At 33.4% G+C, this 20,494-nt stretch overlaps 1 protein-coding gene across 5 annotated transcripts in view; it reads left to right on the forward strand.

Moving 5' to 3' along the window:
• Window positions 1-20,494, forward strand: part of LOC125073646 (filamin-A) — a 94,538-nt gene that overhangs the window by 53,607 nt on the left and 20,437 nt on the right. For 4 of the 5 annotated variants that reach the window (XM_047684546.1, XM_047684547.1, XM_047684543.1 and 1 more), the window contains 10 exons: window positions 13,314-13,454; window positions 14,041-14,210; window positions 14,407-14,532; window positions 14,630-14,743; window positions 15,244-15,432; window positions 16,467-16,569; window positions 17,140-17,282; window positions 17,475-17,583; window positions 18,339-18,503; window positions 18,895-19,134. In XM_047684546.1, the coding sequence (XP_047540502.1) occupies window positions 13,314-13,454; window positions 14,041-14,210; window positions 14,407-14,532; window positions 14,630-14,743; window positions 15,244-15,432; window positions 16,467-16,569; window positions 17,140-17,282; window positions 17,475-17,583; window positions 18,339-18,503; window positions 18,895-19,134 (1,500 nt within the window). Of the gene's footprint in view, window positions 1-12,777; window positions 13,013-13,313; window positions 13,455-14,040; window positions 14,211-14,406; window positions 14,533-14,629; window positions 14,744-15,243; window positions 15,433-16,466; window positions 16,570-17,139; window positions 17,283-17,474; window positions 17,584-18,338; window positions 18,504-18,894; window positions 19,135-20,494 lie in introns of those variants that run through there. The other variant, XM_047684542.1, reaches the window with a different exon arrangement.

A 20,494-nucleotide genomic window follows, 5' to 3' on the forward strand; every position in this document is an offset into this window, starting at 1 on the left:
AATGAAATGGGATTAATATTTTCCTGATCAATACTGAAGTCGTTTTCGAACGATGTTAACCTTTATTCGTAGCGCTAACAAAATAATGCTATCTTTAATGTTTTGTAAATTTAAATTTCGAACACCGATTTTCCGTGATATCAAAACGACGAATATACCATAGAAATAAAAAAAATGGGTCATAGTCTATTAAAACATATAATAATACATTTTAATGGTTCATTTAAAACTCCTTAAAAAATTATTGGATTTATTAAAAAAAAAACTACATTTATATTTAATCTATTTCAAAAACCATCCTATACTTTTAGTTCTCAACTAAAATCATTTCTGCAAAAAATACTATTGGTCTGACAATTGACGTCAGCCCATAAAACACACATTTGAAAAAAAAAACATAGGTAGATCTTGCAAAACATTTGACAACCCTAACTTAACCTTGTAATGTTGATATACATAACGTACATATATTTCATTACTTTAGTTAGGCTTTACCATGAATTACTGTCACAGGGCATTTAAAAATCACAATCTTACTTAGGATACGGTCTATGTCATATGTCATGTCAAAAGTACTTTTTTTGACAACCCTAACGTTCGACCCTAGCCTATAAAAGTATTAATGCGTATTACGGCTCATGACCTGATTATGTGATTTCAAAACTTTCTGGATCACATGGAAGCTATTTATTTTGGATTATACCGTCTGTCGTGTTGTAACTTCGTTTATGTCTATGGTTTGGTTTAAATCCGTTTGTAATAAAATCGTGTATTGGCCGAGCATTTGATGTGGCTTATAATTTTTATGAACACTCTATTATTACTTAGTCCAGGGTCATATTGTAGTTTTGTTAGAACATTGTGTTTTGATTAATCAGCTATTCATCTGGAAGTTATTGGTTAAAATTTTAGAACAAGTAATGATGATGAGGTGATGTATTATTGTCAATTATAGCGACCGATCTCAAAGGAGACTAGTCAGTTGCGCAGAAAATACTCTAGCACGTCGTATGTGCAAACATTAGTATATAAAATGATTTAATTAAATGCAAATAGGCTAAGACTGAAAACAGTTTTAGTCAGTGGCAATACCAAAGGCCTTAGGTGCCTTTTGAGGGATGGGATTGTAAACACTACGTACGTATAAACTTCGAGATCTTTCTGAAAAATTGGCATCCATCAAGTATGGCTCCAGCATTATAGTATAAATCGAAGAGACTGCTTGGTTTGCCTAATGTCTTAAGCTAAAAACCCCGGGGCTAATAAGTTACTGTGGTTTACTTATTAAGGTCACGCGAATATACTTTTGCTTGGTGGTATGGCTTCGTATAAGCGCAACTAGACCATCCTATCATTAGATAAACCACCAAATAGTACTACTGAGTATTGTTTTGTTCCGCTTTGAAGAGTCAGTGAGCCAATGTAACTACAGGCACAAGGGTGATAACATCTTAGTTCTCAATGTTAGTGGCGTATTGGTAATGTAAGGAACGGTTAATATTTCTGACAGTGCCGATGACCACCGAGATATTATTTTAAAAAATATCTTGGACTTTTGTCTGATAACTAAAACCGTTATAATGACATTTATTATAAAAAAACTGATGTATGTTATCGTTATTTGTAAAATAAAGATAGAGTTATAGAAACTCAAATAGTATGGATTATAATTTTAAATGAAATCATCCCTGCATAGGGATGTTTTTTTTCAGTGACTTTAATATTGTTAATTATTGAAGACACCTTTGAAGATATATCGACAAGATCTTGTCACTTTTATTTGTATTAACCGATTTAGTCACCAAGATAAAACTATACTTTATTCAAGTGTACAAGCACTTTTGTTTCGACATTTTACAGAATTTTATTAAAAGTAAAGAACCGGCAGTAAATTCAGTGGTTTATATAAATAATATATTCAAATAAAGAATATTTTTTACTGGCGATTTTGTGCAGTACGTTTGGGTGGGTATTTACCACTCACAACCAATTCTATATTCCGAGACGGTAAGACCCACGTGAATTTTTAGCGAAAATTACGCATTATGTTTTTTTGTTCAAAACCTGAAAATAATATATATTTTCCTTAAATTTTCTTTAATGATTATGATTGAATTCGGCCATTTTTAATTTTTAAATGAATGTGTCATTGTTTGTACCGTTGATTCGTATGTATATCTAGGCTATTCATATCGAGCTGAAACTTTGTAAAGTAGTTGATGAATGTTGATGATAATGAACGGTAGCGCGCGAATCGTATCAGATAATTATTTTTTAAAGAGGCACGCGTTCCGGGTGTTCATCCATTCATGAAAAAATAATTATTCATATTTTCGAGTAACTGCTACGGCTGAGGGCGGATCTTTTGTAAAATATAAAAAAAATATAATTGTTTTTTTTTTTTTTAATCAGACAGGCCACAGATGTCATATGGTACTGTTCATAGATATAGTTCGTGTAAGAAATATTAATTATCTCCCACGAAGTCAATGTGCCATTGACTAAGATGTTATGTACCTTGAGCTTGTTACACTGGCTCACTCATCATTGAAACTGAAAATTATATAACAATATTCAGTATATCTGTTTGGCGGTAGAATTTGTGATGAGTGGGTGGTACCTACCCAGCCGGGCTTGCACAAAGTAAAACAATTGCAATACTTTACAATTTTTTTAATCTCGTCATACGTTATGCGTGCTATTTAAAAATATACGAAATTTATGCGTTACATAAACATACATTTTGTTTTAAGTATTCAATTGCGTAAAACAAATTGCCGTGACGAAATCTCTGGAATGTCTCTGAAACATAAATGAGAAATTGTGGATATATTTCATTGATGCAAATTATTTGAAGATTGTCTTTTTTTTTATTTAAACATCAGTATCGTGATATATTGGTTGGCAAGAAATCATGTTACAAACAAATTTAAGTCAGAATGGCTTACATATTTTTGCGGAGTTCATATTCTTGGGGGTTTGAACCCGTTGAAAACCTTGAGATCTATCCTCTAGACCAACGAAGTAGTCGAAACACTTTTTACTGTTTCTGCATGGTATATTTTTATGATGGTAATTCATCATCTTCATCACCTGCTCCAAATTTTAACAAATGGAATATTTTAAATATTTTGCTGTTGAATAATTGACAATATACTTTGACATTCGACCAATGCTTACGAACGCGTCGTCACAACGAATTCGTCCTTATTATTTTTGAGGTCTAATTTATTTATTCAATCTATCAATAATCGATGCTTTCAGAATCGTCTAAGAAAACACGTGTTCATGAATAAACGACAGACATTTTTCAAAACTAATATTTTAGGAAATCTATTTAGAATTTCACTACTTATGAACTATATAGACCATCTTAATCATTTACAAGTTTGTATATCTTTGAAATATCTTTAACCTATTTAGTATATTTTCAAATGTATGTTGAGTAATAGCGTTAAAGTATCAAGATTGATTTATAAAATTAGTAAAAGTATGTCACTCGGTGAGAATTTACTTTGTATTTTAATAATACTGTCACTTTAAACATTGTTTTGTCTAGAATCGTTGCTGCTATAATTTGTCTTGACACACCACGATTACATGCGTTACCTTCATTATATTTTATTTTATTTTGGAATGATTTATGTCGGACGATTAGTAAGAAGACTATATTATTATTTACACGAGTAAATAAAGTCATATATCATAATTAAATGAATAAATATAAAAACAATAAAATGAGTTTCTTAAATTGACCAACAAAACACTTGCACACAGACACACTCGCATGCACACGCGCGCGCAGTTACACACACACACTCACACATAGTCGTGAAAATTATATGTAATATACTACTAGTCCTTACTAGTTTTTGGTTCTTAACTTATAGATTAAGTTCTTTCTAAGTAACACAATATAAAAATAATATGATTCTAAACTACATTATCATGTATATGTATATGTTATAACCACAACAAGCGACCGGGTTCACGCAGAGTTTTGCGAATCTCCCCTCTCCGCCAAAGAAAGATTTCAGTGGTCCGAATTCGATGGTCCAAGAGTAAGTTTCCCTTCCCCCCAGTGCTTTATATTTAATTCAAACAAACATGACAATTTATAACATGCTTCCATCAACGTACTTCAATAAATATATTTTTGATTAACATAAGAATTTAATCAAGTTTATATTGAAAATAGCTACTGTACGAATCATAACCGCGTGAATTGCTGACATAAAGCACAATTGCCATTGAAACGTACGTCTGATTCTTTCGGAGAATCAATCAGCCCTCCTGTCTTTATGAACACGAGAATAATAAACAAAATCCGGCACATTATCCTATCAATGTATTTATTATAATATTAGACGTTAATATGCTGTAGCGTAATCGTGTCATCTTTCTCCATGAACAAATATGACATGACATATGAGTCAAAATTCATAGTGATCGATCTGTCGAAGTTTATTAACCTCAAACATATGTATAATATACCTTTATATATACTTCCTTTTCATGTCCTACGGAAGTCACTGACATTTGACGTTAGACTCGATCAAAATGTTTATTTATGTGTCGAAGAATCAAAAAGTTTAATTAGGATTTTTTTTTTATCGTACATGCTGGTAACGGGCGTGGACACATGTCTACGGTGCGGCGGTATCAATTTGGATGATATCAAAAAGTCTAAATCTAAATGGTCCGCCATTTTATGCAAAAAATTACCGACATGGCATGACCGACGCCGTGGCGCGGCACGGCGCCGCACCATTTGCCGGCGGCGGTGCCGTACCGTTGCACGGCAAACGGCGCTGCACCGTAGACATGGGTCCACGCCCAACGTCAGTATGGCGTAGAGAACGTGATAACTGAAAAATGTCATAGTTGATGTGAATATCGAAAATATATTGTTAACGTGAACGACTTACATTTCGAATATCATCATGTCTGATATCGAGTTGAAGCCTAACCCCTCGTTATATATAAAAGTACATTAAACAATGTCGTATGTATATACTATGTTAAGATATTAATTATTAATCTGTATAGGATTTTATTTATTGATTCATTGAATTGATTTCATTCAATTTTACAATACATTTCTGTTTGCTGTCTGTCTGTCTGTTGCTCTTTTACGGCCACTGAACCGAATTTGATGAGATTTTGTTTGAAGGAAGCTGGAACCCCAAGGAAAGACATAGGCAACGATACTGCGGACAAGTATACAAATAAACAACATTTGACAACAAATTGACGCGATATCATTGGTCGAGAGCTTGATTAATCTATGATATTCATTATTGCGAAAAAATGACGTTTTGATCGTCGACGAAACTGTTGTCGGAATTTTAGAAGTAAAATTAAAGCGAAAATAATTTGTTAAGTGTAACAGTATTGTATTACAAATAAAGATAAATATTAATCATAAACTCTTATTAGGGCACAATATAGCTGAGTTATTAGCAAATCGTATGAATTTCGTAAACCTAAGGTTTGTTTTTCTTTATTCCTACTTCCATTGGAATAGGCCTTTATATTTAGACTTTTCCTTTATATTTTTGTTATCGTTTCTTTGGTCTAGTTCCAATATTTTCTCCCTTTCAACACCAAAATTATGCTCGCTCAATCTCTTCTTCTCCCTATTCTCGACTACGCTGATGTTTGCTTTCTGGATGTGACAGAGGAACAGCTTAATAAGTTAGAGCGCTTACAAAATCTTGCTATTCGCTTTATTTTCGGGCTACGTAAGTACGACCATGTGTCTCTTTTCCGCGCTCAACTTAAATGGCTGCCTATCCGATTTCCGTGATATGCACATCCTTTCGGTCCTTTTCAATATTCTCACAAACCCTAATATTCCTGAATACCTCAGCTCCCGCCTCAACCTGCTTCCTCCTTCAACCCGCTTCAGGCGTTCTTGCATCACTACGATGCTCGATGTGCCTCGGAGTAACAGCAAATTTCGACTTCAGTCGTTCACAGTACGAGCTCCGCTACTATGGAACAAACTTCCTAAATACATACAGGACAGTACTACTATTGATATATTTAAAAAACGATTAAGACAGCATTTCCTGACACAAGTTTACCCTTCATCATAAACTTTGATATTAATATGTGTGTATCTATGTATATTATATATATATATATGTGTGTATTGGTGTATATATTTATATATATATATGTGTATGAATGTGTATTTATATAAATATTTTTTTTATAAGCAATGATGCACTACATTGCCCGCTGATTGACTCTTATCACTCACCTCCATAGGTTGACTGGAAGAGATCTCTTTTAGAGATAAGTCCGCCTTTGCTTATGTTTTCTCTATTTTGTTATTTTCTGTAATGTCTTTTTAAGTGCAATAAAGAATATATATATATGTTACGAGACGTGAATCTTAATCGATGATGTCTCGTTCAAACCCGGGCAAGCACCACCGATTTGATTGTTTAATTTATTTTTAAGTCATCTCGTGCTCGGAAAAGATAGAGAGAAAACCTGCGGTTGGCGGAGAAACTGTCACCAAAACGCATTGGACTAGCGTGATGTTGTTAGCTTCAAATCATCTCTTAAAAAAGCAGAGGAGAGAAAGCTTTTGTTTAGCCAACATCAACTGAATTTTACTGTACTGTAAGCTGTTTTTTAGTAATATAATTCTGTGTAGAGTGCAACAATTTAGGGTTCAAAATAACCTCAGGAGACTCTTCTACTCTCTGATTGATTAATCGTATCGGATTGTCATCCCACTAAACTATAAGAAAGAGGGAAAAGAGAGTGCTGTTGTTGTTCATATACTTACTGTGCTGTTGGTGAGTCCTAGACATTAGCATTCATTGCCGAAATTACCAAATTAACGGCAGGAAAACTTTTTTATGCTTTTTTAAATAAATGAGTACGGAATACGAAATGACATTTGTTTTGATATTCGCTAAATAAAAATGTTGTTATAACATCGGTGACAGTATTATAATTTATCGCATACGTCTCGCGTCGGAAATATCACAAGAAATCTGTGCCATTAGACTCGTGGAGAACAAACAATTTCGATTTTGTTTGATATTTATACGAAATACCAGGAATACTTGGTCGTCACGCGTCGTTACAATGACACTTGTGTATGTAACAAATCATTCGAATTAATTTACAAAACAACATTAATTTATTTTTATTACGGGCATACTTAAAATATTTATTCCATTCCATTTTTATGGCTTATAGAATGATAGAAATTAATAAGTCTTTAACCCTTAATCGGGCACAGGGAACTATATTCCTACCCTCCCAAGCTAGCTAAATTACCAAATATTTTTGAAATGGAAACTTTTTAGGTTGTATTTTTTTACACTAAAATAATCTTAGATAAATACTTTTCATTATTTTCAATTTCAATAATTTATATACGATTTTATACACACTGATATCCAACATGACCCAAGAATATATTCGTAAGCCAAATGAAATGAAAAACAGATTTTTAGTTCTTAACGATTAAGGGTTAATGTCTATACAGTCTTTTATCTGGACAATGGTCATTTAAATTAATGTTTTACTTCGTGGTGAGGGTTTTTGCAAGCCTCTGAGTAGGTGCCATCCACTAATCAGATATTTTAAACAACAATACTTAGTATTATTGTGTTTCGGTTTTAAGTGTGATGAACAACGGTAGTGTTACAACCGGCATTAGGGACACAATATCTTAGCTTAATATATAAAATTTGATTACCTATAGTTCTGAATACAATAATACAGATCTACTTTGGATCAAAAAGTTAGTTGTGACTATACAGTGATCGTTTATCGAACTAATTTTAGTCTATCAACAGTGAATGATAGAAAAACGAAAATCAAAATATATTTTATTCAAGTAGGCTTTTACAAGCACTTTTGTATCGTCATTTCACAAACTATATTAAGTGAAGCTATAACTTCGGAATGTAGATTCTATCGAGAAGAACTGGCAAGATACGCAGTAGGTACTTTTTTCAACATTTAAAATACAAAGTTATGTTATCCTGCCTGGAAGTCAACAAGTATTAGTTCCACGTCTTTGTATCATCTTTATAATCTTGTTTTGAATAATATGTTTTTTTATTAATGTATTTTTACAAATAATTTCAATTTATAAATCAGCAAAGATTAAAAAATAGAAAACTACTATTGGATTATATATATATTATATTAAACATTGAGTTCATATTTAAGTTAAAAATAAAAACAAAGATGGATGAAGTTAATTTTTTTTTATTTAAAACGAATATTTAATTCTTTATTCCATCATAACCGTTTGCCTCGAACTATACAACAGAAAATATTTTCTGTAAAAACAAAAAAAAAGAAAATATACTTTTTAATATATTTGAAACATATACTATATGTATGATTAACAAACGACCTGTAAAGTTAATAATAATTGATCAAAAATATAATAATTAAGCAGTAATGCGTGTGACTTTGATTGACGCTGATTGTAATAATCTATTTGGAAGACTGCCTACTAAAACAAACGAATCGATCCGGATGCAGAGAGATTTATACGTCTCAAATATATTTTATAATATATAGGGCATTTTATTGTAATATATCACTAAAGAACCGATATAGCACAGCGGATAAAAAGTTGAAATATCGTGCTCAAAGAGAAAGGAAAATGTTATAAGAAAACGTCTACGAGAAGTCATGTCATGTTGTCATGAGGCAACTTTCTGGATTCATTTTTTTATATATTTGGGCAGGCAACGTGATATATAAAGTATGTAAATAATTCTTGTGGTGAGCACTTACCATCGGGTGGCCCATATGCTCGTCTGCCAATCTATGCTATAAAAAAACTAAAATGATATATATTTAATACAGAAAAAATCATTCGTATCTTACTACGTATTTATGACACATACTTGAACATATAAGTACAGTATAAAGTAAGTTGATACAATTGAAGCTGAATGGATCCTGATTGTTTTTTTTTTTGTTTATAATAGAGTACTACTTCTCTGTACATTGAAGGTGTGCAATAATGTTCCACACTAAATTCGATGAAAAAACTTGTGTCGGAGTCACGCAAGCCATAAACTTAGTCATGATAATATTTGCAATGGTGCGCGTGACCAACACTTATAATACGTAATACGTGACTCTTAGCAGCTGTTTACAGTAAATATTGAGTTAAATTTTAAAAATTCTTAATAAAAAACATTACAACAATTTGCTAATTAAACTCTGCTTTGTTGTTTTTTGATTTAAATCAGAACTCAATGTATTATGATTACTTTTCTTAGGCAACTTCTTAAGCCGAAAGCCTCACAGGAGCGCCATAGGACATCCGTGTAACGAACTGTGAAGTAGAATTCTGGCTCGAATCTCAGTTTCCGTCACAGAGGCGGAATAAAAGGCGGTGCTGATATTAATCTATGTATTTAAAAAGAGGGCAAGTTTAAAAAAAGGAGGATACTTTTGTTACTGGGAATTAAGTTTTGGGAACTTTCATCTTTCAAGTCAAAAGAAATTCTTTGAAACCAAAACATTATTAATTAAAAAAAAAAACATTATTAATAATAAATAATTTTATGACATTTTAATTTTTTTTAGTTAAAATGCAGCAAATTAGTTTCGTTTTAAACGACGGTAACGAATAAAACAATTATTCTGATCGTATTTTTTAATGATAAGTAATGGATTTCTGGCAAAAAGTTTCATTCTTTATTATAAAAATGTACTTTTTAAAATTTCATTTTTAATCTAATTAATCTGAAACATACCCTAAATGTTCTTCGCCATTCCGTCAATTTAGTCTATATAAAGTGAAATAAACTCAATTTTAGCTCAGGAATAAAATAATTTCAGAATTTATTCTAATTTTTTTTTAATCATAATTATCGTTATTACCAATTTACCAACCAACTATTATTTTAATTTGGCGGGAAAACTGATTGAAGTTAATTATCTGTGGATTCATAAATTTAGTTGAAGTTTATACTAAGTGTGTTGGTATTCCTATTATAGTTTTTTTTTTGTTTGAATAATTTATACTAAATAATACATCAAAATCCCGCCATGATAAGTATGTTCATGTTTATGCTGCCAGTTTAAAAAAGTAGAAAAATATACTATTATGTATATAACAGAAGCTCATTGTAATAACTAATTGTTTAACAAGTAATACTGAGTACTATATATCAGACTAAAAATAAATGATTGTAAAAAACTTAGCGAAATTTTTATATTCACCATGATTTAATTTTATAAAGTATAAATTGAAAAAATCATCGTGGTCAGTGAATCGTCATCCTCTGTTAGACAGGCCGCTCTCAAGCCGCGCCAAAGTTCCCATTCCGTCTTGCTTCTTCTGTAATTGAAAATGTCATGAATCTAAATAATTACAGATTATCGATGTTAATGGTGACAAAAATGATGTCCAACCGTCGAATTCTTTCACACGCTGTAAATTATTCGCTATAAATCTTCTTAGACTCGTTGACAAGTCCGAATCGTCAAATTGTCAGCGAACGGAAACGTCGCCAGCACTAACCAAAATATCACGTGTATTATGAGATAGATATTACTAAGAGTGAGTTTATATAACGCTCATTCTATCTTTACATATCCTCTTCTAATAACAGCCACTTGCCCTGATGTTACATTTTGTAATATAATAAATTTTATATTAAAAGTGAAGTAACAGCCAGTAATAGTCCTATTTTCTCGAGGAGAAAAGGTCATAAGAAGGTTTAAAGCTTACTAGCCACTACTATTGGAATAGATTGGGGTGATGTTAGAATCGAATGTACCATTGAGAAGAAATCAAGCACATGAATAATCAGCTAGGATTCACGTGTTCAGTTAACGTAGGTACGCTGCTGTAGCTCAATTAAATATCTACATATAACAATTTTTGGTCTGTCACAAATGTATGGATCTATTGGATCGGCGTGCATTAACAAATATGATATAATTTGGACGTCTTTTTTGTCTTTATTCTTACACGAACGTCACTCGTACTAATGCACGCTGATAATTTAGCGTGCAGCGCGCCTTCGTGAGTGAACAGGTCTATATAGATAGCACTAATATATCTTTCTCGTTTTAGTATCTATATTTAAATGTCTCTTGACATAACTATGTAATTCATCATACTAATAACTAATGGAGACGATACATTAAAATATACAATAGCACTTGATATACTCGTGTAAATATAAGTATTTATGGAATATAAACATTTAAAACTTAGAATTTGCAAAAAAATAAAAGGGATACAAATTATATAGCTTTAGCATACAAGATATTATATTAATTTAAGTTCCATACCATATTTTTCCATAGTCAAAGACAAAGTCAAAGATCATTATTCAATACATAAGTGTTACACTTTCTTATTGATAGTCAAAAATCTTACCACCGGTTCAGAAATAAATACCTCGGACCTAAGAAGAACCAGTGAAAGAAACTTAGCGGGATTTAATGTAATTTTTTATAACTATTGATTTCATACATAACTACAATACAATGAATCGGTAACAAACTCATTACTTACTTTTTTCTTCAGTCAGATTTAGGTACTTGCTAATTTACAGGCTCCATACTACGGCAGCACGATAAATTTAACACGAAAAATAGCTATGCGGCATGTATTTTTAGCTATAATGCATAAAAAAATAAGAATACTGAGATCGTTTTATTATAATTATCTTAATTTAATTAATACGAAGTCGTTAATTTAAATGGCTGACATAACCCAAGCGGAATGTCGTTCTAATATTCGTATTTAGGTCAAATTACATAAAATACACTCATGTTTATTAAAAATATCCGCGTCATGTAACTGCGCCCTAATATAAAGTCGGAGGCGCGTCCTGTGCGTTGCCAACTATTTTTATGATTTTTATTGTCAAAACTAACGCATAAACAGCACATTTTATATATTTTATAAATAAAACGACGATTATACACAGCGACACGGTTTAATCACGAAAATATGACGTCATTTAGTGAAATAATATATTTCGTACATAGTTCGTTTCTAATTGATAATTATCATGTTGAAATATCTCGGAATCACATAAATTGTACACTTGTATACTATGAACGATGTAAAATATTTTCATCGGCTCCATTTGAAATTGTCAAGGATATACGGAAAATTTCGAATGTTTTAAACATAAATTAATTATACACCGGCTAAAATATATTGCTAAAATTCATTTTAGTTCCACATTTTTTTTGATAATGTTATTTCAGTTCAGATAAAATTATTTGATATATTTCATTGATTTTAATTTTTTTCATAATTTGTACTACTATATAGCTGATTTTCAAGATTACATTTACATAAATTCTATTTAAATTCTTCGTTCATCAGTGCTATTTTGTAAGAAATCAATCCGAATCTCATATTTAAAATGTTGAAAACTGACTTAAGACGATACTCTATTTTGCTACGTGCAATGTCGCATGATATAATATCAGCGGTGAGTTTCGAGTTTATTCTTTCAGAATAGCTCTGCAAAGGACTTCAGCCATACAGCCATTAGTAGCAATATTAGTCAAAATTATCGTGGAACTAATTTGAACATTACATACACATCTTTTAAAACTATCAAAGCGTTAAACAAAAACACGCGTCATACGAAATAGGTGTTACAGAAAAACTAAAAACAGAAAATATACAAAACTAAACATGTCAAAAATATAAAACACACACCACACAACACAATACAAAACAAGTTTTCAATTTGAAGAATATCAAGGAGAGATAATACCTAAATGGCGTTTATGTCTGGTCTTTGGAATTCTATCGTTGGTGGGAACGGGAAGGAAGATAATTGGAACGACGTATCAGTCTTCTATTCTGATAAAAAAAAGAAATACATCTCTGTTTCTGAGATTGACAAGGAAGCTGTACCGATAGTGTTTGCTGAAGCACATAAGATTACATTCAACAAAACTGGTCTTGGACTTGATTACACACCAATTAACTTTTTGACCATCTATCATATTGATACTAGACAAGGTTGGTTAACGATATAGATCTCCATCTTTAATAAAATAGTTACGATAACTCGTTTTCTGATAACAGATTGATATTATCACACAGACCAGTGAGTCGTTAAGTAATCTAGTTTCAGAAAGCTACCACACGTTCAGTACAATTTTGTTTACATTCATTGAATGCTAGTCCTAATATAATTTTTAACTCAAGTGATTTAACAAATACTCCTTTGTTACATTCCCTTTCATGTTGAGTTTGTTTATCCTAAAGTCCTCTAAAAATATTCTGGTAACTTTAAATGAAATGTTTGCATATCTTTCAGCGGAAGTAAAAATGCCGAGCGGCCATATAGACCAACCAGTAATTGAAGACAACCGAGATGGAACAGTCAGTATCAAATACGATCCTCGGGAGGAAGGTGTACATGAACTCTATGTGAAGTACAATGGAGAACACGTACAAGGTATTTAACACTAACATGATTCCTTCTTTATATCTTCTACAATTCCTTTAAGGCGAAGTTCATCTGTTATGTGACCTCCATTATGATCTATTCTTGCTCGTAATGTGAAAAATTAATTAAAACAGGGAAGTAAATGTGTCTATCTAATTTGTTTTGAAATTAAACATTCTGAATCAAAATGTTTCTGTTGTATTCGTAGCACTAGTATCTAGTTTCAAATATAATAATTCTAATCTAAAGTAGCGAGAAGTGTAAAAATATTTAATAATAAATAGCTTAAGAGGTGGATCGCATAAAATATTAAAGAAATACTATGAGGAGAATATTAATAGATATTTTTGCAATTGAAACTATTAAATCAGAATCATAACAGCTGCACGAAAGTGTAATTTTGTAAGATGCTACAAATTGCCTACAAATGAAATTGAAGCCAAATAATAATCAAGAAATGGGTCAAGGAATACCTCTTGTATCTTAATGTCAAATTATGATAGCTATCTGAATTTCTTCAAAGGAAATTGTGTTAAAATTCTTTAGAGTAATTTAAAATCTAGACTTTGATTAATGTTTATTTTAAACTTTTCAGGATCACCTTATAAATTCCATGTGGACTCTATTTTTTCTGGTTACGTAACCGCATATGGTCCTGGTTTGACTAGCGGTGTCAGTGGAGAACCAAGCCAGTTCACAATAAGCACCAAGGGTGCTGGTGCTGGTGGACTGTCTATGGCTGTTGAAGGTCCCAGTAAAGCTGAGGTAACCTTGACAGCTGTTTAATTCTCTTTTATCAGATGTAGAAATACTTATATTTTGACTAACATGAATTGGTAATCACAATCCGTTTCATTCAGTCTGAAATATGTATCGTTTTTCATATAAATCACACGTACATAAAATAATTAATTACTATTCAGAGTACATCTATTTAAATTTCTATTTGTATATATTTCAGATCACATGCCATGACAACAAGGATGGTACCGTCGCAGTATCTTACCTACCAACGGCACCTGGAGAGTACAAAATCTCTGTTAGGTTCGGAGACAAGCACATTAAGGGATCTCCATTCATAGCTAAGGTTGGTATACTTATCATTTATGTGTTCTGGACTCATCGATTATATTATAATTGTATGTTCATCTAGTAAGCTCGATTAATGTATATGTCTGTCTTAGGTCACAGGTGAAGGTCGCAAAAGGAACCAAATATCCGTCGGTAGCTGCAGTGAAGTCACTCTTCCTGGCAAAGTCAATGACAACGACATCCGCAGTTTAAACGCCTCCATCCAGGTATATCTTTTTACCATACCGTCTGTCCTGAAAATAAGTGTATCTGTCTAAGATGTCATGTTCCCTATAAATGTGGTTACCCTTTAACCTGGGGAAAAGCAACACGCAGTACCCACTCTGATAAACCTGCTCAAAGTTATATTTATTTAACCTTTGCTAGTTTTAATCGTGATTACGGAATAGGTTCGATTGATGTCGTATTTGTAGTTTTTATGTTTTATTAATAATAAGCAGTTTGTTAATATCAGATATGCTATTACTGACAGCAGTTCCATCATTCCGTTTTTGTATGTTTTTATTAATAGAAAGCAGAGAGGTGCTTGGTCCATAAGGATATATATGTTAAATAAAACAACAACCTTCTTACGGGGATGTCAATTCTAAATGCTTCCAAAAATTACATCCATTTTTTGATTTCATATATGCTACAGAAGCTTATAGTAAGACTAATATTAATTTAATTTGAACTGCAATCATAAAAACATTTAATTAATCCACAGGCTCCATCTGGCCTTGAAGAACCATGCTTCTTAAAACGACTGCCCTCTGGTAACATTGGTATTAGCTTCACACCTCGTGAAGCTGGCCAGCACATTGTCTCCGTCAAGAAAATGGGTGTTCACATTCAGAATTCGCCTTTTAACATCACCGTTCAAGAACAGGAAGTTGGTGATGCTAAGAAAGTCAAAGTAAGGGCAAGAGTGATTTATAAGTATTTTATGGTTAAATAAAATGGTGTTTGCGAGATTCAGTTAGTTCGATAGAGTTCGTTGCGAGATAAAGATAGTTGTATATTATAATGTTTAAAACCGCAAGGCTGGGTTCAAATCCTGGGACTGGCCAAAAAGGCTAATTGGTTTTGCTGGTGAGGAATACTCATGAGTAAACTGGAGTCTGTAAGTTGGTACTGTATAAATATCTATATCTCGGCAAACATATAAAGCTGTAGGTCCTGTTCCTGGTACTGATCGTCATGATTATGAGAATGATAGAACAGAAAGTGCAATTATGTTTGCCCACACACTTGTCATGTATTACGAGATTACTGGACTACTCTGTCTTGAGAAGTTTGTGGGGAGGACATTATAATTGTATTAAAACAAATGACAATCTATTATAAAATCTATTAGACTAAGCTTTTATATATATATCAGATATTATTATCTGCCTAGTGCATCTTAACTGATGATATCGGGTTCAAACCCAGGTAGGCACCAATGAATTTTCATGAGCTTAATTTGTGTTTATAATTCATTTCGTGCTCGGCGGTGAAGGAAAACATCCTGAGGAAACCAGCGTGTGTCTAATTTCAACGAAATTCTGCCACATGTGTATTCCACAAACCCGCATTGGAGCAGCCTGGTGGAATATGCTCCATACCTTCTCCTCAAAGGGAGAGGAGGCCTTAGCCCAGCAGTGGGAAATTTACAGGCTGCTAATGTTATCTACATATATCCTATTTATCAATTATTATATATTATCATTTTAGTAGTGACAAATTATCCTATTAACTTTTTATTAGCCTTCTCTCTTTTATACCTTTCTAAAATTTATCATTTGTATTCGAACTGTTACTTATTTTTTTTATACTTGACTGATATCCTTCTCTCTTCTGTACCTAAATTCGAAATTTATCATTTGTATTAGAACCGTCACTTATTTTTCTTTTGCTTGCCTAACTGCCTATATGAATAATTTATTAACATCATTCATATTTTTCCAGGTCGCTGGAACAGCATTGAAAGAAGGCAAAACTCAAGGCGAGAACACCTTTACAGTTGATACAAGGAATGCGGGTTACGGTGGTCTCTCATTGTCCATTGAAGGTGATCTATTTATTTTAATTAAACGCTTAACTTTACTTTCACATCTTAGCTGACACGGTCCAGTGAATCTCGACTGAAGATTATGAACTTGGCATACCATTGAGTTTTCATGTAATAATTTATCCCTACGATCATCTCGTACTCGTGATTTTTGAACGGTATCAAATGACAATCTTTTATATATATTTTTTTTTGTGGTGTAAGTTGGCGGACGAACAACTGCTCAGGCCACCTGATGGTATGTGATCACCACCGCCCATAGACAATGGTGCTATAAGAAATTTTAACCTTTCCTTCCATTGCCAATGCGCCACTAACTCTGAAAATTAAGATGATCTGTCCTTTGTGCCTGTTGTAACACTGGCTCACTCGCCCTTCAAAATCGAACACAGTAGAATATCTGATGAGTGAGTGGTACCTACTCAGACGGGCTTGCACAAAACCCTACCACCACGTAAATGTGTAAGATGTGCATATCAAAGCGTGGTGAGCCCTTCTTATTTTTCTATTTTTAAAGAACAACTCAAGATATTGATATATTTACTAATATAATCCAAATAATTATTTCAGGTCCAAGTAAAGCTGAGATTCAGTGCGCGGATAGCACGGATGGCGTTTTAGCGATCAGTTACAGGCCAACGGAACCCGGCTACTACATCGTCAACCTTAAGTTTGCCGACCACCATGTCGAAGGATCTCCATTCACAGTTAAAGTATGTCTATCAAATTCTTCAATTTCTGGAATCGTGACTTAGAATATTTCGATCAATACGTTATTTCGTTACACGCTATGTGATATCTTAGCACTTCAGTACAAATGAAATCTGTCAAAACCTAAGACATATAATGAACTGCTTTGAAACCTGTTTAAAATATTTCCTGAATCCGAGATAACCCGGCCGCAGGTGTCGGGCGAGGGCAGCAACCGCCAGCGCGAGAAGATCCAGCGCCAGCGCGACCCCGCGCCGCTCACCGAGGTCGGCACCAACTGCAAGCTCACCTTCAAGATGCCGGGTCAGTCGCTTGTTTCCGATTATTCCGCAGCGAAGATTACGACATAAACACTGAAATATCCTTCAATTACTTTTTTTTTCCAAGTAAAAATATTGAAATTATACAAATGTGCAAGTTGTATTTTCATCAAGTTGAACTTAAGGTTTATAAGCAGATAGAACTTGAATACTCGGCCTGTAATCATGGTTGTGGAGGGCATGTACAATAGCGTCTACCCTGTCCGGTTGCCATTGCAGTAAAATGTTATGTCCTTCCTATCACGCTACTTAAAGTAATTCAACTGCTTTGACTTCATGTAGTAGGACTGTAAACATGATCTTTTAAGAGCGTAAATCAAAGTCAGACAGAGTTCGTTTCAAAATTTATCTTTTGCATGCATTCGTAGTTCATTATGCGATTACCTTTATATTATTATCATCCATACTTTTTTCATATGATAAATTCATAACACTATAAAAATAACAGTAAATTTAAAAGTTACAGATATCCTAGTTCGAATTGAGTACAGCAGTTATTTTCAAATTTTATCACATTTTATATACCTATTTGTAATAACACCTTTGGCATATTATTTAAATATCCTAAAAAAAAGATAATCATTGACGACAGCTGCTATTAGTTATATACTATTTTGAGATAAATTTTACTATATAGACCCTTTTTTACTACACGTCCCTGAGAAATATGGCGTTATATACTTATTAAGGAGACTATGAGACCCTGACAATGACAAAAAGCTAAATTCATTTTCCCAGGCATCACGTCCTTTGACCTGGCAGCGACAGTCACTAGTCCTGGCGGTGTGTCAGAGGACGCTGAGATCCAGGAGGTGGAAGACGGCCTCTACTCTGTACACTTCGTGCCCAAGGAGCTGGGTGTACACACCGTGTCCGTCAAGTATAGGGAGATACATATTCCTGGTAAGCTTTTGATATAATTCTAAAATTTATCAAATTCTTGACCAAAATTTGGTTCAGAGTATTTAATTTAATTACGCGGAGATGCTATTGATAAAATGTAATGACAGAACCCCTCAAGATTCGAACCCGGAAATATGAGATTTAGTTCCGTAGAAGTCCGCCAAAGGAGCAAGAAGGCAATTGTTTTTAATAACTAAGGCTCACATTAAATAGGTTAATGACTCGTGGAGCTCAACTTGAAATTTAATTTACTATACATCCTCCATTGCATGTTATGGGGGAGGGAGGGGGGTTAATTAAAGTATTATATAAGCAATAACGATTGAAATGAGGAATGTTGATTAAAGTGCCCTAAAGTTTCATAGACTGATATTTATTAATCGTATTCCAGGATCCCCCTTCCAGTTCACAGTTGGTCCTCTTCGGGATTCTGGGTCCCATTTAGTGAAGGCTGGAGGTGCTGGCTTGGAGAGGGGAGAAGCTGGTCGTTTCAATGAGTTCAACGTGTGGACCAGGGAAGCCGGAGCCGGACAACTCGCCATCTCGTTGGAGGGTCCCAGCAAAGCCGAGATCGACTTCAAAGACAGACGGGACGGATCGTGCGACGTGTCCTATAAAGTGGATGAGCCAGGTTAGTTTGTATTTCGGTTCATATGTATTTCTGTTAGGAGAATTGTAGTTTCTTTGATTTATTAAAGGAGAGTAGATGAATGAATGTGCCATTTGAGGGTAATTACATTCATGCGAGTCATGCACTATTTGTTAAAAATACACTGTCGACTACGGAATCTAAAATTACTCTTGTGTTGTTATTCTGGCTCACTCGCCCCTACTAAGCTAAATACACAAGCGGTAGAATGCGCACTACTATTAAAAGTTTCAACCGTCTATATGCTATATGCATTAAATAATATTACAACTAATAAAATTATTAAAAGAAAAGCATAAACATAATGTGTGTAACACACGAAAAAAATGCATATACAGATTTAAAGTAGATGGCTTATTCTTAATCGCTAGTAATAAAATATATCTTAAGAAATCAATTTTGAGTTTATAATAAAATAGCTACCTGTCCTGGCTTCTCATGGATACAGTAGGGGTGATATTCTCGACTTTCCTATACTTTAGTATGCATGTACGCATATAAACATTAATATTGAATCACTATGTTCATTGATTAAAACCGCATTAAAATTAGTTGCTTAGTTTATGCGATCTAAACATACGAACGTCGGGACGTCGACTTTGTTTTATCTACTATGTAGACATAGATAATAAACAAACGAAAATTCACTGAGAAATATAAAATATCAATCTAATATTGAAAATGGAATAGCTTCATTCATATAAATATTTGACGAAAAATGTCATAATGTGGATGACAAAATATATCAGGTAATGTCGGCTCAAGTCGACAATAACCGACAATAACACGGAGTCGAATAATTCATTCCGAGGCGCTTTATCGTCCCCGGATCAGCAAGTCAAATGGCCCGCCGCCCCCGCGGAGCCACACTGAACTGTACACTATAAAAAACCACATAAACACTGAAATGCACTTCATAAATAAATCGCCGGACTTGTTCCTTATACGACTGCCGACCACGCCCCCCGGCCGGCGGACCAATGCCGGCCGGCTGGACCGCGGCCGCGGCGAAATTTACTGCGAACCATTTTGACAGATCGATTTTTTAAATTGTTTTTCTTTTTTTAAAACGACTAGCATCTCCAGGTACTTTTTTTAAACGTGATAATAGCTGTCGCGTTTTCGGTCAGTGATTACGCGAATTTACGATATTCGTTTTTGCTAATGTCCGTCATAACTCTTTGGCAGGAGTTCGGGTTTTGCGCGGTAATTTTATGAAGACATTTTTAAATGTTAATCCATTTATAATTGCTTCAATCATTGGGTGCATTGTTTAAAATTTAATTTTACTTTTTTGATCGTTGACGTTTGTATAGGTGATTAAAGACAATAGATTTTTTGT

The sequence above is a fragment of the Vanessa atalanta genome, chromosome 25 (assembly GCF_905147765.1).
Source record: "Vanessa atalanta chromosome 25, ilVanAtal1.2, whole genome shotgun sequence".
NCBI lineage: Eukaryota > Metazoa > Arthropoda > Insecta > Lepidoptera > Nymphalidae > Vanessa > Vanessa atalanta.